At 33.8% G+C, this 21,202-nt stretch overlaps 1 protein-coding gene across 1 annotated transcript in view; it reads right to left on the bottom strand.

Moving 5' to 3' along the window:
- The window catches only part of LOC108762744 (facilitated trehalose transporter Tret1), an 82,808-nt gene that overhangs the window by 4,507 nt on the left and 57,099 nt on the right, over window positions 1–21,202 (bottom strand). Inside the window, exons 2-5 of the mRNA XM_018509888.1 lie at window positions 11,538–11,627; window positions 2,564–2,660; window positions 1,750–2,017; window positions 1,198–1,293 (exon numbers count right to left, since the gene is read on the bottom strand). Coding sequence (XP_018365390.1) covers window positions 1,198–1,293; window positions 1,750–2,017; window positions 2,564–2,627 — 428 coding nt within the window. The 5' untranslated portion in view covers window positions 2,628–2,660; window positions 11,538–11,627. The remainder of the gene's footprint in view (window positions 1–1,197; window positions 1,294–1,749; window positions 2,018–2,563; window positions 2,661–11,537; window positions 11,628–21,202) is intronic.

Genomic DNA, 21,202 nt, shown 5'->3' with positions numbered 1-21,202 from the left:
CCAGTTACAACGAAGTCCAAAAATGGGTGGATGAATGGATCGCCTCGAAAGACACCGCGTTCTACCGTCGTGGGATTGCCCTGTTACCGGAAAGATGGGAAAAAGTAGTAGAAAATGGAGGAAATTACTTTGATTAAGGTATTCATTCATCTTCCCTTCGAAACAAATCGATTTTCGAGACGAAAAAGCGATAGGAATTAAGTTTAACACCTAATACTTAATACTTTTATATATAATATTGAAAAAATTAATTTGTATAAAAAATTTCATAGCCTTATATAAGAAAATTTAAATAACAAGAAGAATAATTAAACAATAATTAATAAGTATCAAGAAGAATGATTTAAAAAACATGAATTTAAGAAAACTGAGTTATCAGTATGAAAATAAAACGAACTTTTAAAAACACTTTTTAAACAACTTATGTTTCTTTTCCGTTTAAAGCATTTAATATCCATATAATAATGATAAATAATGCACCCCGTTATTAATAAAGTATATGTTTATTGCATAAATTATTTAACGTTTGCAGTTTATGCACTACATTATTTGAGAATATATATGACGTACTGTATTATTGTTGAATACTAAACTATCGAAATGTTACTGCATTACTGAATATTGGACAAAATCCGTCGCTTTAAATGTCAATTTTCTTTTTTTATCATTGTATAGATTATTTAAATAAGATACTGTTATTAAATAGGAAAAACACATTCATTTTTTTTAAACAAGATCACAACTCATTATTAAATATAACGACATAGTTAGACATAATTTTGGTATTATTGCCCACTATGTCAGTTTTGGAGCCCATTTTGTCAGACGTTCATTTTTGCATAACTTACGAAAAATTTAATTATTGCAAAATTGTGAACAGTATTATAAAAATTGCTTATACTATCTGATAGAAGATACTTTTTATTTTGTATTTATGTTTTTGAAATTATATTTTTACCTTTTGTTTAAGAAATATTGTCTAAAAACAAAGTGGAATGTCGGTATCGGTGACTTTCCTCTAAATTTTCTTTTTTTTATCACATTGTATAGATTATTTAAATAAGATACCGTTTTTTATTAAATAGGAAAATTTTTTTTTTTAAACAAAATCACAATTCATTAAACATAACGACATAGTTAGACATAATTTTGAATATCTGTTTTGTGAAGCAATTGAACAAACAAAATCGTATTCACCTCTTAGTGTCATTGTGTCGTACGTAATAATACGGCGACTGCGGCAGGAATGGAAAAATAACCATGTGGCATAGCATCAGTACCAAGCTAATGATACTGAAATTCATCATTGACATATTGGGACCCATTATATTACCAAAGAATATGCCTACGGAAAATCCGTTCGTAATTAGACATACCAAGGCGCCGCGGATTGATGGTGCCGAAATTTCACCGATGTAAAGCGGAAAACTGCTGATTATCATTCCCATTGATGTACCTGATTAAGATGATGTAATTTTGTAATAGATGTAAAAATTACATAGATTCCGGATTTAGTTTATAGTTAGGTCTAGAAATGAGATCCTAAAATGGACGTTAAATTGAACGCAATTGTTTGAACATCAGAATATAAGACAATAGAAGGATTATTTGGAAAATTAGTGAATAAAATATTATAGCAATACGATTAAGTACTATGAAGAATATACTTGATGAATTGATTTATCTGATGCTAACAGATGTGATAAATAACTATGATCACTGTTACCTGAAAGTATTCTTGAAACGTACAACCATGTGGGGGAAGTTGCGAATATTATGCAAATCCAGCTGACGATCATCGGTAATCCTGTTGACAGGATAGACATCTTGCTGCCTATACATTCTAAAATGAGAGGTCCAAAGACGGCGCCTAAGAGGCGCCCGAGTGGTAATAGAGAAGCTATCCAAGACGCTTCTTCGTTCGTTACGCGAAACAGAGCATTTTCATCGGTCAGTTGCGCCAAGTAAGGCGAAGTCCAACCGTTTGCGAGACCAATATTGATGGTCAACAAGGTCACTAAAGCACAACGTTTTGTTATATGTCGTAAGAAATTGATACAAATTCAGTGATTTTGTAGAAAATTTATGAGATATATGGACATATATCAATCTTGTATTGTATGCAGGGCTGAGCATGTATTTGAAATACTTTTATTTAAAACACACTATTTGCAATACAAGCGTATTTTGTATTTTATATTTTATCGGATCACATAAAAGTATTACATATTTTGTATTTAAAATCGAAAGATTGAAAGCTTTTTGTATCTTGTAATTCAAATAATAAGGTTGATTATCAATGTTAGTATTTGAAATACAAAATAAAATACTTTCATAATTTTTGTTTTTAATACTGAAATATAAAATACAAAATACTTTTATATGTTCCCATGAAATACAAAATACAAAATACAAAATATTTTCATGTACTCTGAAAAAACACAAAATACAAAATATAATTGTCTTACCAATACTGTTTTTCAAATACAAGTATTTCAAATACATGCCTAGCACTGATTGTATGCAAATCTTAAGTTGCACTGAATTTCATGAATTAACTAACCTGTTAGAGTTGCGAACCACTGAGGCCATAATTGAAGTAAAGGTTCAAATATTTTTTTTGCCATTTTTATATTAAATCTACACCGTTACACGCGCATCTAATAAACATACAAATAAGGAAGATACATAATTATTTGGTCTATATATAATTGCAATTATTTTTATTTTTAAGTTTATATCAAATTATTTGTCAAATAACTTGCCAATTGGCTGTCAGAGAAATAAGACAGCGAACCAACACGTTCGTCGCAAGAAATAAGACTTTCAGAATACGGATTATTTGATGCTACAAATGCTTTGAAGCATTTTTTGATTGATCAATTAGTAAAATTCTTTTTTCCGATTGTTAATCATGTTTCGAAGCATTTATTATGCCAAGTGGACCTCACAATTACGCATGAATTTAAGAAATCACTAGACACATGCAATATTAAAAATAAATATCTGAAAGTTCGGAAATCTGTTTGCTTGCAGATGCACGTCTATGATATATCGAGGAAATTACGGTTATTTCCGGCTTGAATTGTCATTTGATCGGATTCACATACATTGGCATTCGTTTACTTCACATCGGTTACTGCGCGTACATTTTTCATTTATTTGGTGGCGAAAAATCATTTTTCGACAATGGGATACGTCCATTTCGCGACGAGAGTCAGTTGCGACGCCTGTCAATAATATAAGTTTGATTTGAGAATAAATAGTCATTGTGATGTACTACGATAAACGTGTATGAAATAAGATATTCGTACTTATATGGATTAAGTAAAAAAATCAATAAAAAGAAATTTTGAGTGGGACATATAATAAATTTATATTTTTTCCTAGAATATGTTCCGTATCGGCGCCGCTTTGGTTTTCTAATTCAAGCAAACACACATATTGTCTTTAACATTTAAAAATTATATCGACTGTTTCACTGTGCAAGATTTTCTCGACTTGCACATATAAATATATTGCATAACTGATCTTGTATGAATAGATCGTAATTATAAAAGATTTAAATGAATTAAATTTTTATTTTTCCCTCGCCGCGATGATATTGTATAGTATTATTGTATAAATATATTATTTTTTACTGTACATATCGCTTTACTTTTCCACCGCAAGCGTAGTCGTGAACAAATTTTTCTAAAATCTGATAATAAAAAACTCAATTTTAATTTTAGCGAAATGTAAAGCTTTGAAATGAAATACTCAAAAATGTCATGATGTCGAACAAAAAGAACACTCAGAAAAAATTGTGATACTTTTAATTGTTTGCAAAAAAATCTATCAAACTTCGTAACGGTACACTGATGCTGGTAATGGCATCGTTTAGAGACCAATCGTAAGTGCTAAGTACATAGCGTTACCAATATAATAGAAAAATTACTTTTTATTTTTACATAGCAGTAAATTGTTAAATGTAATCTTCGAGTATGCTTTTTTATCACAAAAATTGCTGTGCATGTTTGAACATTCAATATGGGTTCATTATTTGTAACTCTAAATCGTTAATTGCAGCTGTCGTTATCAAAATTATTTCCGTATGATTGCCATTCCTCGAGCGATCGTGCATCTTTGATTGCTCTCTCATGTAATACGTAACAAAGCAATTTCTGTTTTTTTTTAACAAACAACGAAGCAAAAAAAGATAACATTTTAATACGAAATATCGTTTGCTTGCTTCACTTACAGTAACGTGAACATTTAATGTATAGCCACTTATGTAAACTTCACTGAGAGAGATATGCCCTCTCGTTTTGCGTTAAAGAGAAAAGTTTATTTATGTTTTTAATAGCACGGAATTACGTTGCGTGATCTGAATTTTGACTGAATTTTATCAAATCTAAAGGATTTTTTTTATATATTTTTATTAATTCTCCTGAATTCCGTTTTTATATCATTCACCTCTTCAGGATAATCACAATTAACTTGAAATTGATAGAAGATTTGTTAACTGGGAGAAGAAGCAGATGATTGATCTCCGTTTAACCATTGAACAATCTCCATTCGTATATTTATTTTTGTCATACACCCAAAAAAAAATAATCTAATTGTAAAGTGAAATTTCTGGTAACCTCATATTCTAAGCAGAAACTTTTACAGAAAGAGTATTTCTCTTCCAATACACTGGACTATTCATCAAAAATGTATTGGAGATTATTCTAACAGTTTTCCTCTTGAATGAAGAGGAATATATTTACTGAAAGCAGAGTGCCCTCTTACGAGTAAATTATATTAGGAACAGCAAGATTTTTACTGCAGATACAAATCGAAAATACTCTAACTGTAAGAATATTGTGCTTATTTTCCTCTTGATTTCAGAAGATTCCTCTTGAGGCCGTATATAAGAATAAAATCCTCTAAGATTTAGCGGTTTCTGCTAATACAATTGAAATTATTTTTTTTGGGTGTACATACCGAAAAATTTTACTGGCAACAAACGTTATTTCACACACTTAGCCGATAAAATCGATAATAAATATATGTTGGGCGATTTATTGGAAGTGAAACTATTCACGTTGCCTGTTCACGTTGCGAATCTTAGAACGGCGATCTTCTGGGCATGTCGTTAGGATGAGCACGTCGAAATCGTGGAACCCGAGAGCTAACTTAAATGGAACAGAATAGGGTTACGTCACACGAAAGGGTCCGTCCTCTCTGGTCTCTTACGACTGGAGGATAATAGCTTTCGAAACGTTGTCTTGGAACTCTCGGTTCTTGCGCTGCGAAATATTTCGTCGCGTCGCTTCTCTTTATCTAACGGAGCAATAGAAGCGAATGAGAAGTACGCTCTGCTGTTTACATCGTATTATCTATATAGTTGAATTTATGACTCCTGACATTGCGACTTTCATCTACTTCATTCTTCTTCCTTCACGGCTACTTTGCCCGCCCCTGCTGCGTACAAGAAGCGGGTAATAGTTATCCGGTCACCCGGAGCTTTCGTGAAACGTCCATTATGCACACTATGTTATGTAATTGGAAACTGTATGGTAAGTCAAATCTTATTATATTGCACAAACATCGCTATCGCTTGTATTTGCAAGCTTGTCTAGTGAGATCATACTCATAGCTGTCGACTTATTTATCGCGTTTACTAATTCTTGGCATTGAAGTTGTTCACATGTTTGTGTTACAATTCAGAAATATATATAATATGCGTAACGCTCTTATTTTATTTATACATATTGCTCATTTAAACATATTGTGCATTCAGAGAAAAAGACATAGTGGCAGCTACATAAAGGAAATAATTGTTAATTTTGTTTTGAAGAAAACAATAAATTTTATATGTAGAATTAATGTATACATAGTTGAATGAACTATGTATATATATATATATATATATATATAGTTAAATAAACTGTTTTATAACTACAATAATTATAAAAATTATTTAATTATGTACATCAGTTTATTCAACTATATAGTAATTTATTCAGCTATGTATATACATTAATTCTACATATAAAACTTGTATCGTTGTCATCTTTGTAATTACCATTATTATGCCTTTGAGAGTCTTAGATGCGCATATCCTAGATGAATACATTCACTTACATTATTACAATTATAGAAATTTGACTAGTAGGTATCTATAATTTTTCAGTATATCAGCAATGAAAACATATTATCTCTCTTTAACCAATAGTTTAGTGATGTGTCCATTTCGAACTCTTCCTATTTTTCTCTGAATGTGTGTTTTGATAGAATTTAAATAATCTATCAACTGGAATTTATGTATTTGTATTTTTGTTTATGCACTTGCATGCCAAATAAATATTATAATTACACGAAATAATGTCAGATATCGCACAAATTCAAGGCAACATTTTTATTTCCTTTATCTGCTACTCCTTATGAGGTAGGGAGATATAGTGAACGTGTCTACAGTATATTTCCTGTGAGTACGAAAAGGCTGGAGGAACATTTTCTAGGTAGATGAAGCCGGTATATTGCTACAAGTAGCGCTAGTGAATTACATGGGACTTCCTGCGCAGAAGGAACTTACAAAGTGGAGACTCATGTCGTGTGCCAGCAAGCCGGTAGGAGTGAACGACTTTACAAGCCCTTAAATAGTTATTAAAAATATACGGGTTTCTTGGTTTTTATGGTGACTGAAATGGTTTAGTTTACACAATGCGGTGATTTCGTTTTGATACAACATTAATATTAATCAAAATAATCAAGTATAAGTTCCGACAATTTGATGAATATTGCTTCCATAGGTTCTACCATAAGCTTACGCAAATTAGCCGTGCAAACAAATGCACATGGCAATCTTATCTAACGTGATGTATTGATTTTCCTATCGCGTTTCAACTGAGAAAGGATTGTGCACAATCAGGCACGATCGGGCGCCGAAAATCTCGATTCTATCGCTCGACTGGAAGGTGCGCTCGATAATAAGCACACCTGACAAAATTCAATTATGCGATTCCCGTGGGCGAGTAACCCAATTTGCACGTCATCAAGCCGCACACGGGGAAACCGGTTCGAAGACTATCCCGATGGTATACAGGGGTATACCTATACCAAATATTGACGTTCCTGGATTGCACAGGACTGCCCTCGGGGACGCCAAATAACCCGCGCCGACCTCCAACTACGCGGCTACGATTCGTCTGAACGACGGGTGTAATTGCCTGTAATCTACCGCGACGCGGTCGTATTATAGAGATCATTTAAGGGACAGAACTGCCGTTCGGCACCGCCAGCATTATCGGTAAACGTTGTTCAAAAACAGTTTGCGAGTTTAGATTACGACCAGTTGTGTATACTATTCTATAGCATGAACTTGATGTATATAGAACACACAGAAAATGGAATACTAAATTTTATCATGTAATAAATTCTATGTCAATAGTATATATTTAACGCGACATTATGTACTTTACTTGATAACTGAGCTATAATTTATTTCAATCGTTATCTATTATTATCTGTTATCGTTTTTCTTTGTTGTTATTATTAATGTGTTGTGTATTGTGCGGCTTTTCTTTAGCTCCACAAAAAACTAATTAAAGATCATATATCTACTATTGTGATCGATAAATGTATGACATTGTACATTTATTAAATAGTCTCTTAGTATTATGTATTATCATTGATAATTAATTTGCAAATTTATTATATCTTGTATACATGTCAATGAGACATGTCTGTGATGTTGATGATCTCTATAATACTTAATATGTTAATCTCAACGATATTTACAAATTGTCATGATAAGATGTAGTATTTTATGTAACTCACATAATTATGTAACTTGCGCGCTAGCTATAAAGTGTTTTCTATCGACGTACCGATTTCTTGGTATAACGCACTTTCTTGAATAGATCATTCTCTTTTTATTTTTGATGGTCTGTCTTATCATTAAGGAGATTCTCGAGGTCTCTTTGGTGCCATCATCAAACGATCGTGATCAAACAGACCACGGAAAGCGCAATTCCTCGCTTTCGCCTGATTCACATTCACTTCTATGATGCTAATGTAACACATATTAGCCGAGTACATTCCACTAATTAGTAAGATCTACTTTTTTTCCTTATATTTACCGTGAACGTATGTGATTTTAAATTTTAAATATGAAAGCCTTATTTTAAAAACAGAGAAGATTAGAATTGGAAGAATGTTAGTATGTTCAAATCTTTATATAATTTCCTTTTCTCTTGTTGCTTTATAAGTAATAGCCTAATTGAATGTAGTGGAATTAAGGGGGTATTCTAGTTTGTCGGGTCAAAAAAATTGATTCTTTTTATTGCATTTTCAGAAAGTTGATAGTTTTGAAAATATATTACCAAAGCTAGTAGCTGATTAGGCTGAGATAGCTATAGGTACAATTAATCTATTTGTAAATCGTAGTTGAAACTTTAAATGCATTTTTCTCAAAACAGCATTTGTCAACCGCTTTGACATAATATCTCGGAAACTAAGCGTCCAATCGACTTGAATTTTTGCGTGTCCATTTAATATATGTTCTTTTATTACTGGAACTACAGAATTTAAATTTGTGATGATTCCATTTTATTATATAAAAAAAAACGAAATAAATTTATAGGTGAAAATCAATACCATTTTTTAAAACATTACCGTTTCAACAATTTTCAATTTTTTTCTTATATTTTAGTTCCAGTAATAGTGTAACTTACATAATTTAATAATTTCTTTGGTTTTTTGGTTTCAGGCTACTAGAACTAACGGAATGATGTCAACGCGACAAAAAGAAATTTTTTCATACGTCTTGCTTATCACCGCGTAGAATTTTTTATACATGAAAAAATAATTTTTAAATATCTATTTTGTACAAACAAAGTTTCAAAAAGTTTCATATTAATATATTAATTCATTTCTTTTAAAAAAATTCCTGAATAATCATGTAATTTTTAACCTTACAAATTAGAATACCCCCTCAAAATATCTTACAATCTTTAATGACATTTTGGCAGTACATTACCAGCTCAAAAATGAACAATAAAGAATTATTAAAAAATTGGTCGAAATTTTACGAAATTTTAGTTATATATGCTGAAAAATCAACAACAAGAAAACAAAACTAATAATTTGACTTATAACGATTTATATAACTCAACGATCACACTTTATATTTTTAGGTAAATAAGTACGCGGGTCCAAATAAATTTTTCGAATATTTATTGGAGTTTTATTAGTATGTATGAAAAATTTGATTTAATTTGTAATACTTTTTTATAAAATATTCAAGTAAATACTACGAAACGCGATTTTACATATGAATCAGTGCAAACAAATATAACTTTTAAACCAATAAGAGAATGTTAAAAGGAGGGTGTTATGTTTTTTGGTTAACATGAAGAAGTTCCGTGTTGTATGAATTATATATCATGTTAAAGAGAATTATATATCATATTAAAGCTATTTAAATGAAATCGAGTGATATATCGTTTATTTGGGGAAAAATATTAAGAATATGGGAGAAATTTTAATCAAAGACAATAATTATTATATTTAGTGATAAAAAGTTACTACTTAATAAGACATCAAAACATCTTGAGAATTAAACAACAAAGACTTTGTATTGTTATTTAAACACGCATAAGACGGAGAAAATTTTTAAACGATTGACAAGCAACGAAGAGTCTGGAACAAAATAATTATTTGATATTGAATTCTAGCTTTGAGTAACGAACATATTTTTCAAGTTATACATACTGATAATATAGTTTTTGTTGTTTTAAATACCAATAATACAATTTTTATTGCTTAATTCCAGGAATATCTTAATATCCTACTTAACATCTTTTGGAATTATTGTCTTTGAAAACGATTTCTTCTAAACGATTTTCCCATAACACATCACTCGACTCCGCTTAAGTAGCTTTTTAATATGATATAAATACTATAATTCGTACATCTCAGAATTGCTTTGTGTTTGTCAAAACTTAATATCCGCCTTTTTTATTAAGACGTAATGGAACAATCTACGAAATTTTTGTATTTTTGTACTACTTTGAGATGTGACACCTACATCTTCAAAATTATTTTGAAGTTATCTAAAATGTATGAAAATATATTAAACAAACTCTTAACTTATTTAAAATTGTTAAAAGAAATTAGGAAGTCAGATCTGACGAATAATACCACTTTTAGAATTCATATGTAAAAGATGAGAATATGTTATAATTTTTACAAAATATTCTGGTATTGGATAGTATTATTAGTTACGCGATGTCGACATGATAAAAGCATTTGTTTTTCCTAAATTCATCCAATTAAACGAAACGATTGACGATCTTTGTTCTGGGACTCACGCGATGGCATCTACCAAATTTTTTCATACGTCAGCGAATCGTTTCTGATCCTCTTCGTGCAAACGAATTAAAGACGTACTTGGCTTTTAAAAGTTCCAGGGATTTACGGACATATTCTCTTCCGCTGTATTAACTACGACACTGCTCGAATCTCTTTCTAGTAAATCCTGGCTGGTCTATTCGAATTTGACTGAACGTATTACATGCATTTTCCCATTCCAATCGCTATTCGGTTGAGCGCAACGATGAGTAATAAGGCGTAAAAAGCTATTAGATTGACTGACGAGTTCTTCCGTTCCGTTCTACGTCGGCTCTATCCGTTCTTTTTTTCTCGAAGAATCTTCGAAAGTTGAAAAGCCTTCGACTCGGCCGTTGAGAGAGACGGGAGCTCGACGCTGAAAGACATTTTCACGTCTTCGCATTACGATATTTCTCCGCTATTTGAAGCGAGCGCTTTTAAATCTAAGTTGCATAGTTCCCTTATATAAGCTCGTCTGGGTATCATATATCTCCCGTAGAATGTTTTACACTTGCAGACGCGTTAGCAATTTATCGCGTCTCGTGACTCTTACAATGATGAATGAATTAGTACGAACAAATTTCAATGCAGCCATTCCTCAAATTTCTCAAATTAGAAATATGTCTTTTCACTGGTAGTTCTTTAATTTTGACGCCGTATGGCGCGACATCGGAAACCGATAGTAACATGATTTATTTATCTTTCAAAAATACAACGGATAAAAAAAGGAAAAAAAAGGGGTAACGCTGGAAGATTCCGTACACGAGCAAAAGACGGTAACGGGTCAGCATTACCAGGGTAATAGACACCGGCACGGCGGCGGGAAGAGCGGCGGTTTCGCGAAGGTGACGGCGGAGGTGATGGTAGTAGGGCTGGTGGTGCTGGCGCTGGGTGGTTGGGTGGATAGGTGGGTGACGGTAGGTCGACCGCGCGGGGACTAGGGGATAGCCTCCGGGTTAGGGGCTGACGGGTCGTGGCGGGTGGAAAAGGGGCGACTCCGGCAGTCAGCGGGTTAGAGCCGCTCTGTGCGGGTGAACGCGAGTTGCGAGCGTGTACGCGCCCTTCTGCAAAATTTCTTTGAAAGAAGTTTCGAAGCTCGTTATCGGTAACGACGATCCGCCGACGATCACGTGAATGTGTTCGTGATTCAGTGTGTTCGCGTCGCTTGTCAATCCTACCGGCCGTCGTCGTCCCACGATCTCGTGCATGAACTCTCGCATTCCCTCCTCGGAATGACCTGCACGAAAGTCACCGCTCTGCAAACAAGCCTGCAAATGAAAATTTGTATAAATTTCTCAAGAATCGTCAAGTGATTGTGTAATAAAACGAGTGCATTGTGTGTAATTGGAATTACAGAGTGATTACTGAAGTGATGGATAGAAGCTTTTAAAACCACGTCACCACGTGTCATTGAAGTGTCATCTGTGCGAGGAGAATTTGAGAGTCCCTCGATTTCTTCGAGGGCGCGCTTGTTATAATTTACGAAAAATATAATATGTCAACCGTCCGTAATTTCTTGAACGTTTGTGCTTATTAATTTTAATATTCTAATTCTAACTAATTTTAACTAAATAATAGAGAAGAAAAAATGCACTTGGTAATTACCACGTATTAAACATGTACCAACTGTCATGTGTCAGTTTTAAAAGGATAAAAAATACATATACATCGTGACAAGAAAATTAGCACATAATTTTTTTTCTGTAATTACATAAATTATATCATTATATATAACGTTATGTCACCGATCGTAATTATGCGAGCATGCAAAAATTGCAAAAAGAATTTCTTTTATTGATGGAAGAGCACATCTTACGTGTGATTCGACAATTCAAATGTCTAACGATAAAATAACAAAGTAATTCTTCCTTTTGCATGCACAATGCTCTGGAAAATGCTAGAAAATCTGCTGAATCTATGTATATGATGAATACGCGAATGAATTCTTCACATACTTCACGTTGTCGACGTAGAGTTTCCGTTTTGCTTTTTTGATTATCCATAGTACATTGTCGTTTACATTACACAATGTTTGACTTCAGACACGTACATTCAGTGTAACGATAATTTCGCTTATGGCTTCATTGCGTTTGACGCATAATTTCACACGCGCGTGCGAAACATGATATAGTTTCACAGAGCAAAATTATACCTCTAACAACGAAGATTCCATAAGTCGTTGTTTTATTAATAGTGGATTTTTTTTACAGTTTTCCTTTATGTGTACGTCTGCGTTTTTCATTACGATAAATAGCAATTTCCCCGGCAACTCGAGATTCTTCTTAACTCGAAGATACGCGAACAAGATAACGGAGAACCCTCGTAGCGTCAAGTTTCCTCTCTCGAAAACTGTAAGAAAAACTCGCATACTGAATTTTTTTCTCTTTTGTAATAATACATTTGGGTATATAATACGAAGTTTTAACGGGCGTGTTATTTTATACATTTTCTCTTACTGAAGATAATACTTTATGAATATTTATGAATATTTATTTTATTCGCGCCGAAAAATGATGATTTTGATACATTATATCGAATTTTTCATTTAAAAAACGATGCAGCAACGTTTGATTATATTCGTAATTATTCATGTAATTATTGATTAATTGACGTTTTCAACAATGAACTCAATTTCTCTCTGAAAATTTCATATGTTCTCAGGGAAATGGTTTTCGTTACCTCAAAATTCTGAGCGAACTCATCTAGTAATTGATATTGCGAGATGATGTTAACAAGCCGTAGAAAGGTACATTTAGCGTAATCGTCATTCTCGAACTGTTGTAGACCGACGGAGATGCAAATTCCGGTTGGTCTCTCGGTTAGTGCAACAGCCGATAATTTCATTCGCAAGCTCATTATGGAAATGGGAACTGTTTCCATAGAAATTACATAATTAGAACGTGTCGACGGTTCGTCGACGACGTTGAACACAGTCGAAATTGCGAACCGAACGCTCGAATGATGTATAATGCATCGACAATTCGTGATAAACAGCTAAAAATATCGTTGCATAACGTACTAACCGTCTATCGTAAATAAAAACACAATCCCGCTGCCATAATTACTCGTTATGCAAAATATTACGCAGCGCCAAGAAACGGTAATCGTTTCTTCCTTAAATGTCCACAAGAATAATGCCAATCTCACGTGACTCGTTAACCGAAAACATTTAACGTTATTGCGTCGTGAAGAGAGATAGGACGTGATCAATTTTGCGAGGAATATATATTGGGTATATCCTACGGGAATCGTAAGTAATCGCTTGAGATGACAAACATCGGTAAATAATCGAGAAAGTTAAATAAACCGGGACGGTTTTTCCAAAGCGCTGAAGTATTGATTTTTGTGTACGTTAGTACAATACAACTTAAGATTAACAATAATTCAATTACATCGGCATAATGCAGCATGAAGTTGATTCAGTGAAATTAATCTAGTGTTTCCTGTGTTTGTTTCGAGGTAGTCAAGTTTCGCGGTAACCACCGAATGTCCCTTAAACGCAAACGTGTAATGTCAACGAGTTGTAGAAAGAAAGAGTTGCCACCGTGTGCGGCATGGCAGAGAGATTAACCTGTTGACAGGTGTGTAGCTCCTGAAAATTGATTGCGTGCGTCCAATGCAGACGTTCGCGACCGCGCGCATCACGTGCGACGCTCAACGTGTGTGCACTTGACTGCAAGCGTTTTCGGCTCGCAGTTGCATAATAATCGGTCTTTCAGCGTCATCGACAAACAGTCTCTTTCGCTGTGCGCGATCGTTTGATGAAATATACAAACGGTAAACAATTCAAGACATTTTAATCCTTACCATACCATCTACAATTTGGTGCCTCATCCATACCATCAAGGGTCACTTCAAATCCCTTCGTTTTTTCACCTCTTCAAAATAATAAAAAAAATCTCTAAAAATTCACCAACATATTTTCAACTTTCTAGAATAAATATTGACTCTTTATTTTGGAAAATAAATAAAATGTGTAGTATAATTTATATAATTACCGAAAGACTCAAAGAAACTTGCACGAACAGGAATCGCTCGGTCACTAGTTACCCATATTAGTACGGTAAGGGTTAATTTGTCTTTTTTAATTTTTTTAGTTGAATTTATTTTTAATTTATTAAAATCGGTTCTATCTGGAAAAATGATTGGAAAAGTAGATGGGCAAATAGATTTGTCCGGCGAATCATGAAAATTCGCGCAACTGCTTCCATTGATATGTGTAACAAATTTAGATGTATGGAGGATACTTTTTTGCGGATAATTTGAACGGGAATCGCTGAATAGCATTTGGCGTAAATGTTTCGGCGTGGATTCGGAGTTTCGAACATACCTAACATCCCATGCGGATTTCATCGGATTTTTTCATCGGTAGATTTTTGCATCTGTTGCATATCACGAAATTTCGTTACGTGTGTACCGTCGTTGTTTCCCCTGAAAACAAAATAATTCGCCCGATCCGTCGCGTAACTGGGAACCAATTTATCATCTAATATAAAACACGAAATATAACCAGAATAAAATAAAACTATAAATTAGCGTACTTTTTTAAAACTGCAGGCATTTAAAATCTACGTTACATTACATTTTATTCAACGGTGATAATCTGAGATGTACATTTACGGAAAGGCAATTCGAACATTTTATAAAGTGTCAAAGTTTATAAACATTAAGAGACCGCATCGAGTTAATGACAAGGCCGTGTACCAAAATTTAAAATTTCTCGTTGAAAGAATTGATCCGATGAAAAACTCGTGAAAGGTTCACGAGTACGTGCGTTTATTCTCTTTCTACGTGCTGCTAATTTTTTGCTATTGAAGACGTTGAAAACTTTTCCCGATCAATCGGATGTCGTCGCGTAAAATGTGCCCGCCTATCCAAAGTGACAAGTGAAGTTTCTCACCAGTTGAATCAATGGAGAATATTCGAGGAATATAGTATTGTCACACAATCAGCTGGAGGATCAACTGTTAATTAGCAGACATGTACACCCACCTACACGGGGATAACGGCATGTGCTGTTATCTTCCCACTGTTCTGTACCTCGAACGATACCGTAAGTATCTTTGCTAAGTCGACGAGCGAGAAATGATATGACGCAATACCAAGAGACTTTGTTATTAGGCAGGTATTAGAATTACCATTGTAATAATTTTCCTTTGCGCGAGTTTCTTCGAGTCATTTCTTTAAGTATCGATCATATCGTGGTTTTTTTATATTGTAAAAGCGCTTTGTTGTAGCAATCGTGGCAAAGAAACGTTTTAACAATTACGTAAGTTTCGGTCGGATAAAGTTTCGAATTTTCATGGAAGGCCACTGTAATTATTTCTACGGCTTCAAATGTCGGCCCTACTCGTTTGTCGCTGATACGAAGCTTGTGGACGACGGAAGTAGGATAATTAATTCAGGAAGTCAACTCGATGCTCGCGAGGAGTTTGGTAGAAGTTATGTTTAGACGAAACATATATTTCCGCGTATTTTCAGGTATCAGCGAGCTTAGCATAATGTTAAAGACAATCACCGCGAAACGGGCGGAAGGAAACGAGTGTAATGGAAGGCTGAACTCACTCAGAATAAAAAAAAAAAAGAAAAAGAAAATAACGAAAGATTTTGCATAATAAAGCGGTTAGATGAGGCGCTGGGCTGCGCTTGGTTGAGGGTTGTATATGTAAATGCCGTAGAGAGCTTGTCGAATAAACAAAGGATAAAGCGCATCCGCTTGTATCTCCCGGTGAAACTCGCTTTTTGTCTGCTGCGTTTCGAAGAAAGTCTTTATCGATCGGCACGTTACATCAACGCAACATAACATTATTATGAAATCGTACTTGTCCAGTTGCTCCTGAAATCGTAGTTTTAATGTTTATGTTAATCTGTTTGTGAAGTTGGTACGACGTTTTATCAATTCGAAAAAACAACGAGTTCAATAGCACTTTACAATTCTACAGCTTTTAACAAAAAATTTAAAAAATTTTACATTTTTAATGTCAAAATAAAAAATATAAAATAGGCTAACTTCACATTCCAGCTCGACATGTTTCTTTCTAAAATATCAGAAAGTTAATATTACGTTTGTTAAGAGATTCAGTTAGTTTTAAACTATAAATATATATAGCGTTTCACAACAAAATTCTAATATAATTTTTTCCTTTGATTGGAATATTCGTCACTCGGAAGAAATGTGTCGTACTGATAATTTTTGATACTTTTGGCACTAGTTCCGTTCGAGGCTTGCTTCACTCGCGTTCCATGAGATGCAATTATTTCAAAAAGTGATTCCGCTTTATAAACATTTTTAACTTTTATTGCTAGCACGACGTTCGACTGAAATGTTTCATGTAAACGTAGTAAGTTGGCATCTAGTAGAATTCGATAATTCTAATTACTGTTCCTGTTTCTGAAGATTATAAGTGTATTTTTATGTACATAAAAAGACTTCTGGCTATTAATATTACTATACAATTAAAAATTGAAATTTTAACCCTTACCATACCATCTACAATTTGGTGCCTCATCCATACCATCAAGCGTCACTTCAAATCTCTTCGTTTTTTCACCTCTTCGAAATAATAAAAAAAATCTCTAAAAATTCATCAACATACTTTCAACTTTCTAGAATAAATATTGACTCTTTATTTTGGATAATAATAAAATGTGTAGTATATAATTTATAATTACCGAAAGACTCAAAGAAACTTGCAGGAATCGCTCGGTCACTAGTTACCCATATTAGTATGGTAAGGGTTAATATTACATTCTTTAATTTCTGATTGTACCACTTTCGAGCGTAATTCTTTCTTCGAAAATTTTTAGAATGTTATGCAAAATTGACATCAAAACTTCTAAAGAATATTTTTTACTTAGATTAGGATGAATTTGCGTGCGCTTACTTTCAGATTGAATAATTCCTAAAGTAATGCTCGAATTGTCTTCGACATTGTAATTTCATTTGAAAATCTTAAAATATTATACTACTAAGAGAGATTATGAAATAATATTGTATTAATTGCTAATCTAATTATCACTGTGCGATAAGAGAATTTATAGGAAAAAGTTTATTTATGAAACAAGTAAATAGAGAAGCGCGCTATATGATTGGGATCTCTTAGTGCTTAATAATATCTTTATTATTAATTTTCAGGCGTGTAATATTTTTATTTTAAATTTTTAAACGTTTTCCAGTTTATACAAACTGCACGCCAATTACCGTCGGTCTTGAAATGCAATTTTAAATTCAAACTGGAATAATATCACAAATTACATAAATTGATAATCAATTTAATAATAATGATGCTACACAGAAAATTTATTCTGAAAATATGATAGTCGTGGGATAGTGCAGTATTTCGAAGATTTTTACTCATTTTACAAAAAAATTATTCAAACTTATTTTATATTTTTTATTGTGGTTTTATTAACGAATGAGAGAGAATTACATAAAATTCTTCAAAATACAATGTTGCCTCACGTCCATATTTTCAGGGAAATTCTGAGAGAAAATTCTCTTTGTTAAAATATTAAGCAGTCTTAAAGTGGCAAAGAATTTATTGCAAAAATATCACCCCAGTCAAGGTTTGAATCTAGACTTTTCTACTATCTGAGCGTCTTTATCAATTCGACCACCGAAACATGTAGTGATATTTATAACGTAATAATATAGTGAATAGAAAAAGTAACGTTTTTAAATTTTATATCTATGTTTTATTAAAAAATAATTGATCTATTATATGTGAACATATATATAATATATATATGTATGTATATATAGATATATGTATATATATAAAATATATACATGTTAATGTATTAATATTTAAAAGTTAAAATTGCTTAAAAAATGTTTACAAGTCGGAACAACTTTTTCAAATAAATAAATCGCATAAAACTGGAATACAACAAGCCAAAACTACCGTTAGAAGTGTCGAACATTGTTAGCACAACATATTTTGAGTGGGGTGCTACGAATATTCAAAGCTAAGGAAAAAATTGCTAATTGTTGGAATTTTGTCTGGAAACGCTATATAATTATGAAACTAGCTCAGAATTAACTAGTTTTTAACAAATATTGTAATATTCTATGGCTTCTGATACTTTAGAGGGAAACTGTAAAATTATGAAAAAAGTACTCCTTCCCTCCCTCCCTCCCTCCCTCTCTCTCTCTCTCTCTCTCTCTCTCTCTCTCTCTCTCTCTCTCTCTCTCTCTCTCTCTCTCTCTCTCTCTCTCTCTCTCTCTCTCTCTCTCTCTCTCTCTCTCTCTCTGAAGTTATCGTTATTTTTTAAAATTAATGATATGTGCTAACTTTACATATACTAAGTTTTATCAGGAAGATTCTTAGTATTTATAAATTTATCTACTTTATTTCGATGCAGTCCGTATATCGATATACAACGAAAATCGCAGTTATTACTGAAAAATAATGTTACCTAATCATGTTGTTAACAAGTCAAACAAAACAATATGATAATTTCAAATTCTGAATTAATTTGCTTATTTATCTACTTTCTTCATTCGGAACAATATTAACAGCATATTTTTGGGCAGTTGACAATTTCAAGAAAATCTCGGCCCAAAAAACGCTCTGTCGATTTTATTTTTCTCGCGCTTGCTGTCCAACCGATTCAACGTAAAGCCAGCTTTTTCGAGAGAAAAAAAAAAGAATTTGGAACCAATAAAAAAGGAACGAGAGATTACACGCTTCTATAACTGGCGTATCGCTGTGATTTATCCGTGGCCTGTGATTTGTCGATCGGCAACGGCGAACAGGGTAACAACAATTAAAGTAGCGAAATTTAATATTCCGTCGTGCCACTGTGCGACGATTTACGCGCGGGCGACGATGTCGAAGAGCGGAACAGGAAATTGATACCGTAGCGCCGTGGCGTCATTGGCACTCGCGAAAGGATTGTGCATGGTGACTTTTTAACTTCTCACGACTCTGAATCATGAATAATCCAGAAGAGTTGTATGTGCGCGCTAATTTTACGAGATTTATTCTTCTCACACAAACAGATCTAATCTCATTTTCTAGACGTTTCTTGTAAACGTTTCTTTTAAACGTTGTGTACACGAGCAAATCGTGCTATCTTTGTGTCGAAGTAATGCGGTAATTTCTTGCATATTCAAATTAACATAGAAGGAAGCGAATGCGACAGCACGTTTGAATTGGTATATGGATTAATCGACAAAGATTCCGTAGGGCGGAAAAATTCGCAAACGAGAGAGTGAAGGCAAATGACCATCGAGATTATCGCGGTTTTACGCTACGGTTGGTTTGGACGACCGTTGGCTGGCTGGCTGGCTGGCTGGCTGGCTGGGCGGTGGTTCATTTTAACCTTCGTGCGCAGAACGTGGATTAAATCGGCGCACTGTTTGTTGCACTGTCGGCTTTTAAGCCCCGTTCGCTTGCGATTTTCTACTTTATTGTCCATCGCTTACAATGCTTACATCGCCGCTTGACACGTGGCCGTGATTAATCTCACTACTGACGGGCGCTCTTCCGCAAGTTGCCTCGATTTCATCGGACTTATATATATATATATATATATATATATATATATATATACACATATTTAGCACTTTCACTTGAAGAATTCTTGTAAAAAAATGTAAATTCAATGTACGAACTGTCGTCTCGGAGTAAAAAACAGTTGTGGAATATATCGAATATCGATAAGCTTACATTAATTTCTTATAAACGAGCAATTTTAGTTTTGGAACGAGAAATATTTCTCGACATTATGGTATCAGCTAATTGTCGATAAATAATAGAAAATATATGGTAGTAATAACTACGAGAGAAAGGAAAAAACGCTTAATATAGTAGGATTGGACGGAATAAGAGTTGCGAGTACAGGTACAGCAAGCGAGAAAGAGTGGAAGCTGTGGGTGGGGGAGGGGATGGGAGGGGAGGCGGGGAAGACGAAAGATAGTTGTTTCTCCAGAACGGAAGGAGTTTCACATTTTCTCATAGTCGAGGCGCAAGGAAAAAGGACTTGCGACGTCGAGTCAACTTTTCCAGCTGCTTCTACTCCGCCCACTCTCCCTTCTCTCTGCTCGTTGGCGACCGATTTACTCTCCGCGTCGGTTTCCTCTCTCGAGAAAAGTATCTTTGCATCCGCCAGCAAATCTGCTCTATTATATAGAAAGCTCCTTTCTCTCGGTTGACGATTGCACGATTAAGAATAAGATGAAAGAATTGGAAGGTCATTTGATTGAATGCCCATTTAAAAAGAAGAAAAGAGAGATGCCGAATAATTTAATTGTTTGCAGTAAGCCTTTTAATCCGTATGAATAATCATTAACGTTAATTTTCGAACCGATAATTGTAATTGCATGAGTGAGTTGTTCGGTATTAGATTATATATTACACTGGCTGTAAATAGTTATGGCTAAATGAATTGTTAAACGGTAATTCGCGATTATTCTATGTTCCTTGCTAGTGAAATACAGTTCGTCGAAAACCGTTGCGTTTTTCCCTCGTCAACTGCACATTATACTGTATTGTCCAACCAGTTTATTCTTCACGTTCCGTTTCGCTTTCTCGTTGAGTGCCTTTGCATCTGCCAGCTCCCATCCACTCCTCGCTGCTACATATGCACGATACGATCTTTCTTCCCTTTGCCCGCCATTCTCTCGGTGTCGCCGACAAGACGGGAAGGATAACAATTTCGTTTATTTATTTTTCTGCATGCAGACAGTTTCAATAATCTCGATAAGTGCAACCTTTACGAATTAATAATATTTTTAATTAAAGAAAATGTCGAATATCTAAATGATTGGAGAAATATGAGTGCTTTTGCTTTTTTTTTATTTTAATACAACGCGCAGCATATTACACTTTGTCATTTG

Source organism: Trachymyrmex cornetzi, unplaced genomic scaffold (assembly GCF_001594075.2).
Source record: "Trachymyrmex cornetzi isolate Tcor2-1 unplaced genomic scaffold, Tcor1.1 scaffold320, whole genome shotgun sequence".
Classification (NCBI taxonomy): Eukaryota; Metazoa; Arthropoda; class Insecta; order Hymenoptera; family Formicidae; genus Trachymyrmex; species Trachymyrmex cornetzi.
The sequence above is the reverse complement of the archived record's forward strand: the minus strand, read 5'-3'. Positions and strand labels throughout refer to the sequence as shown.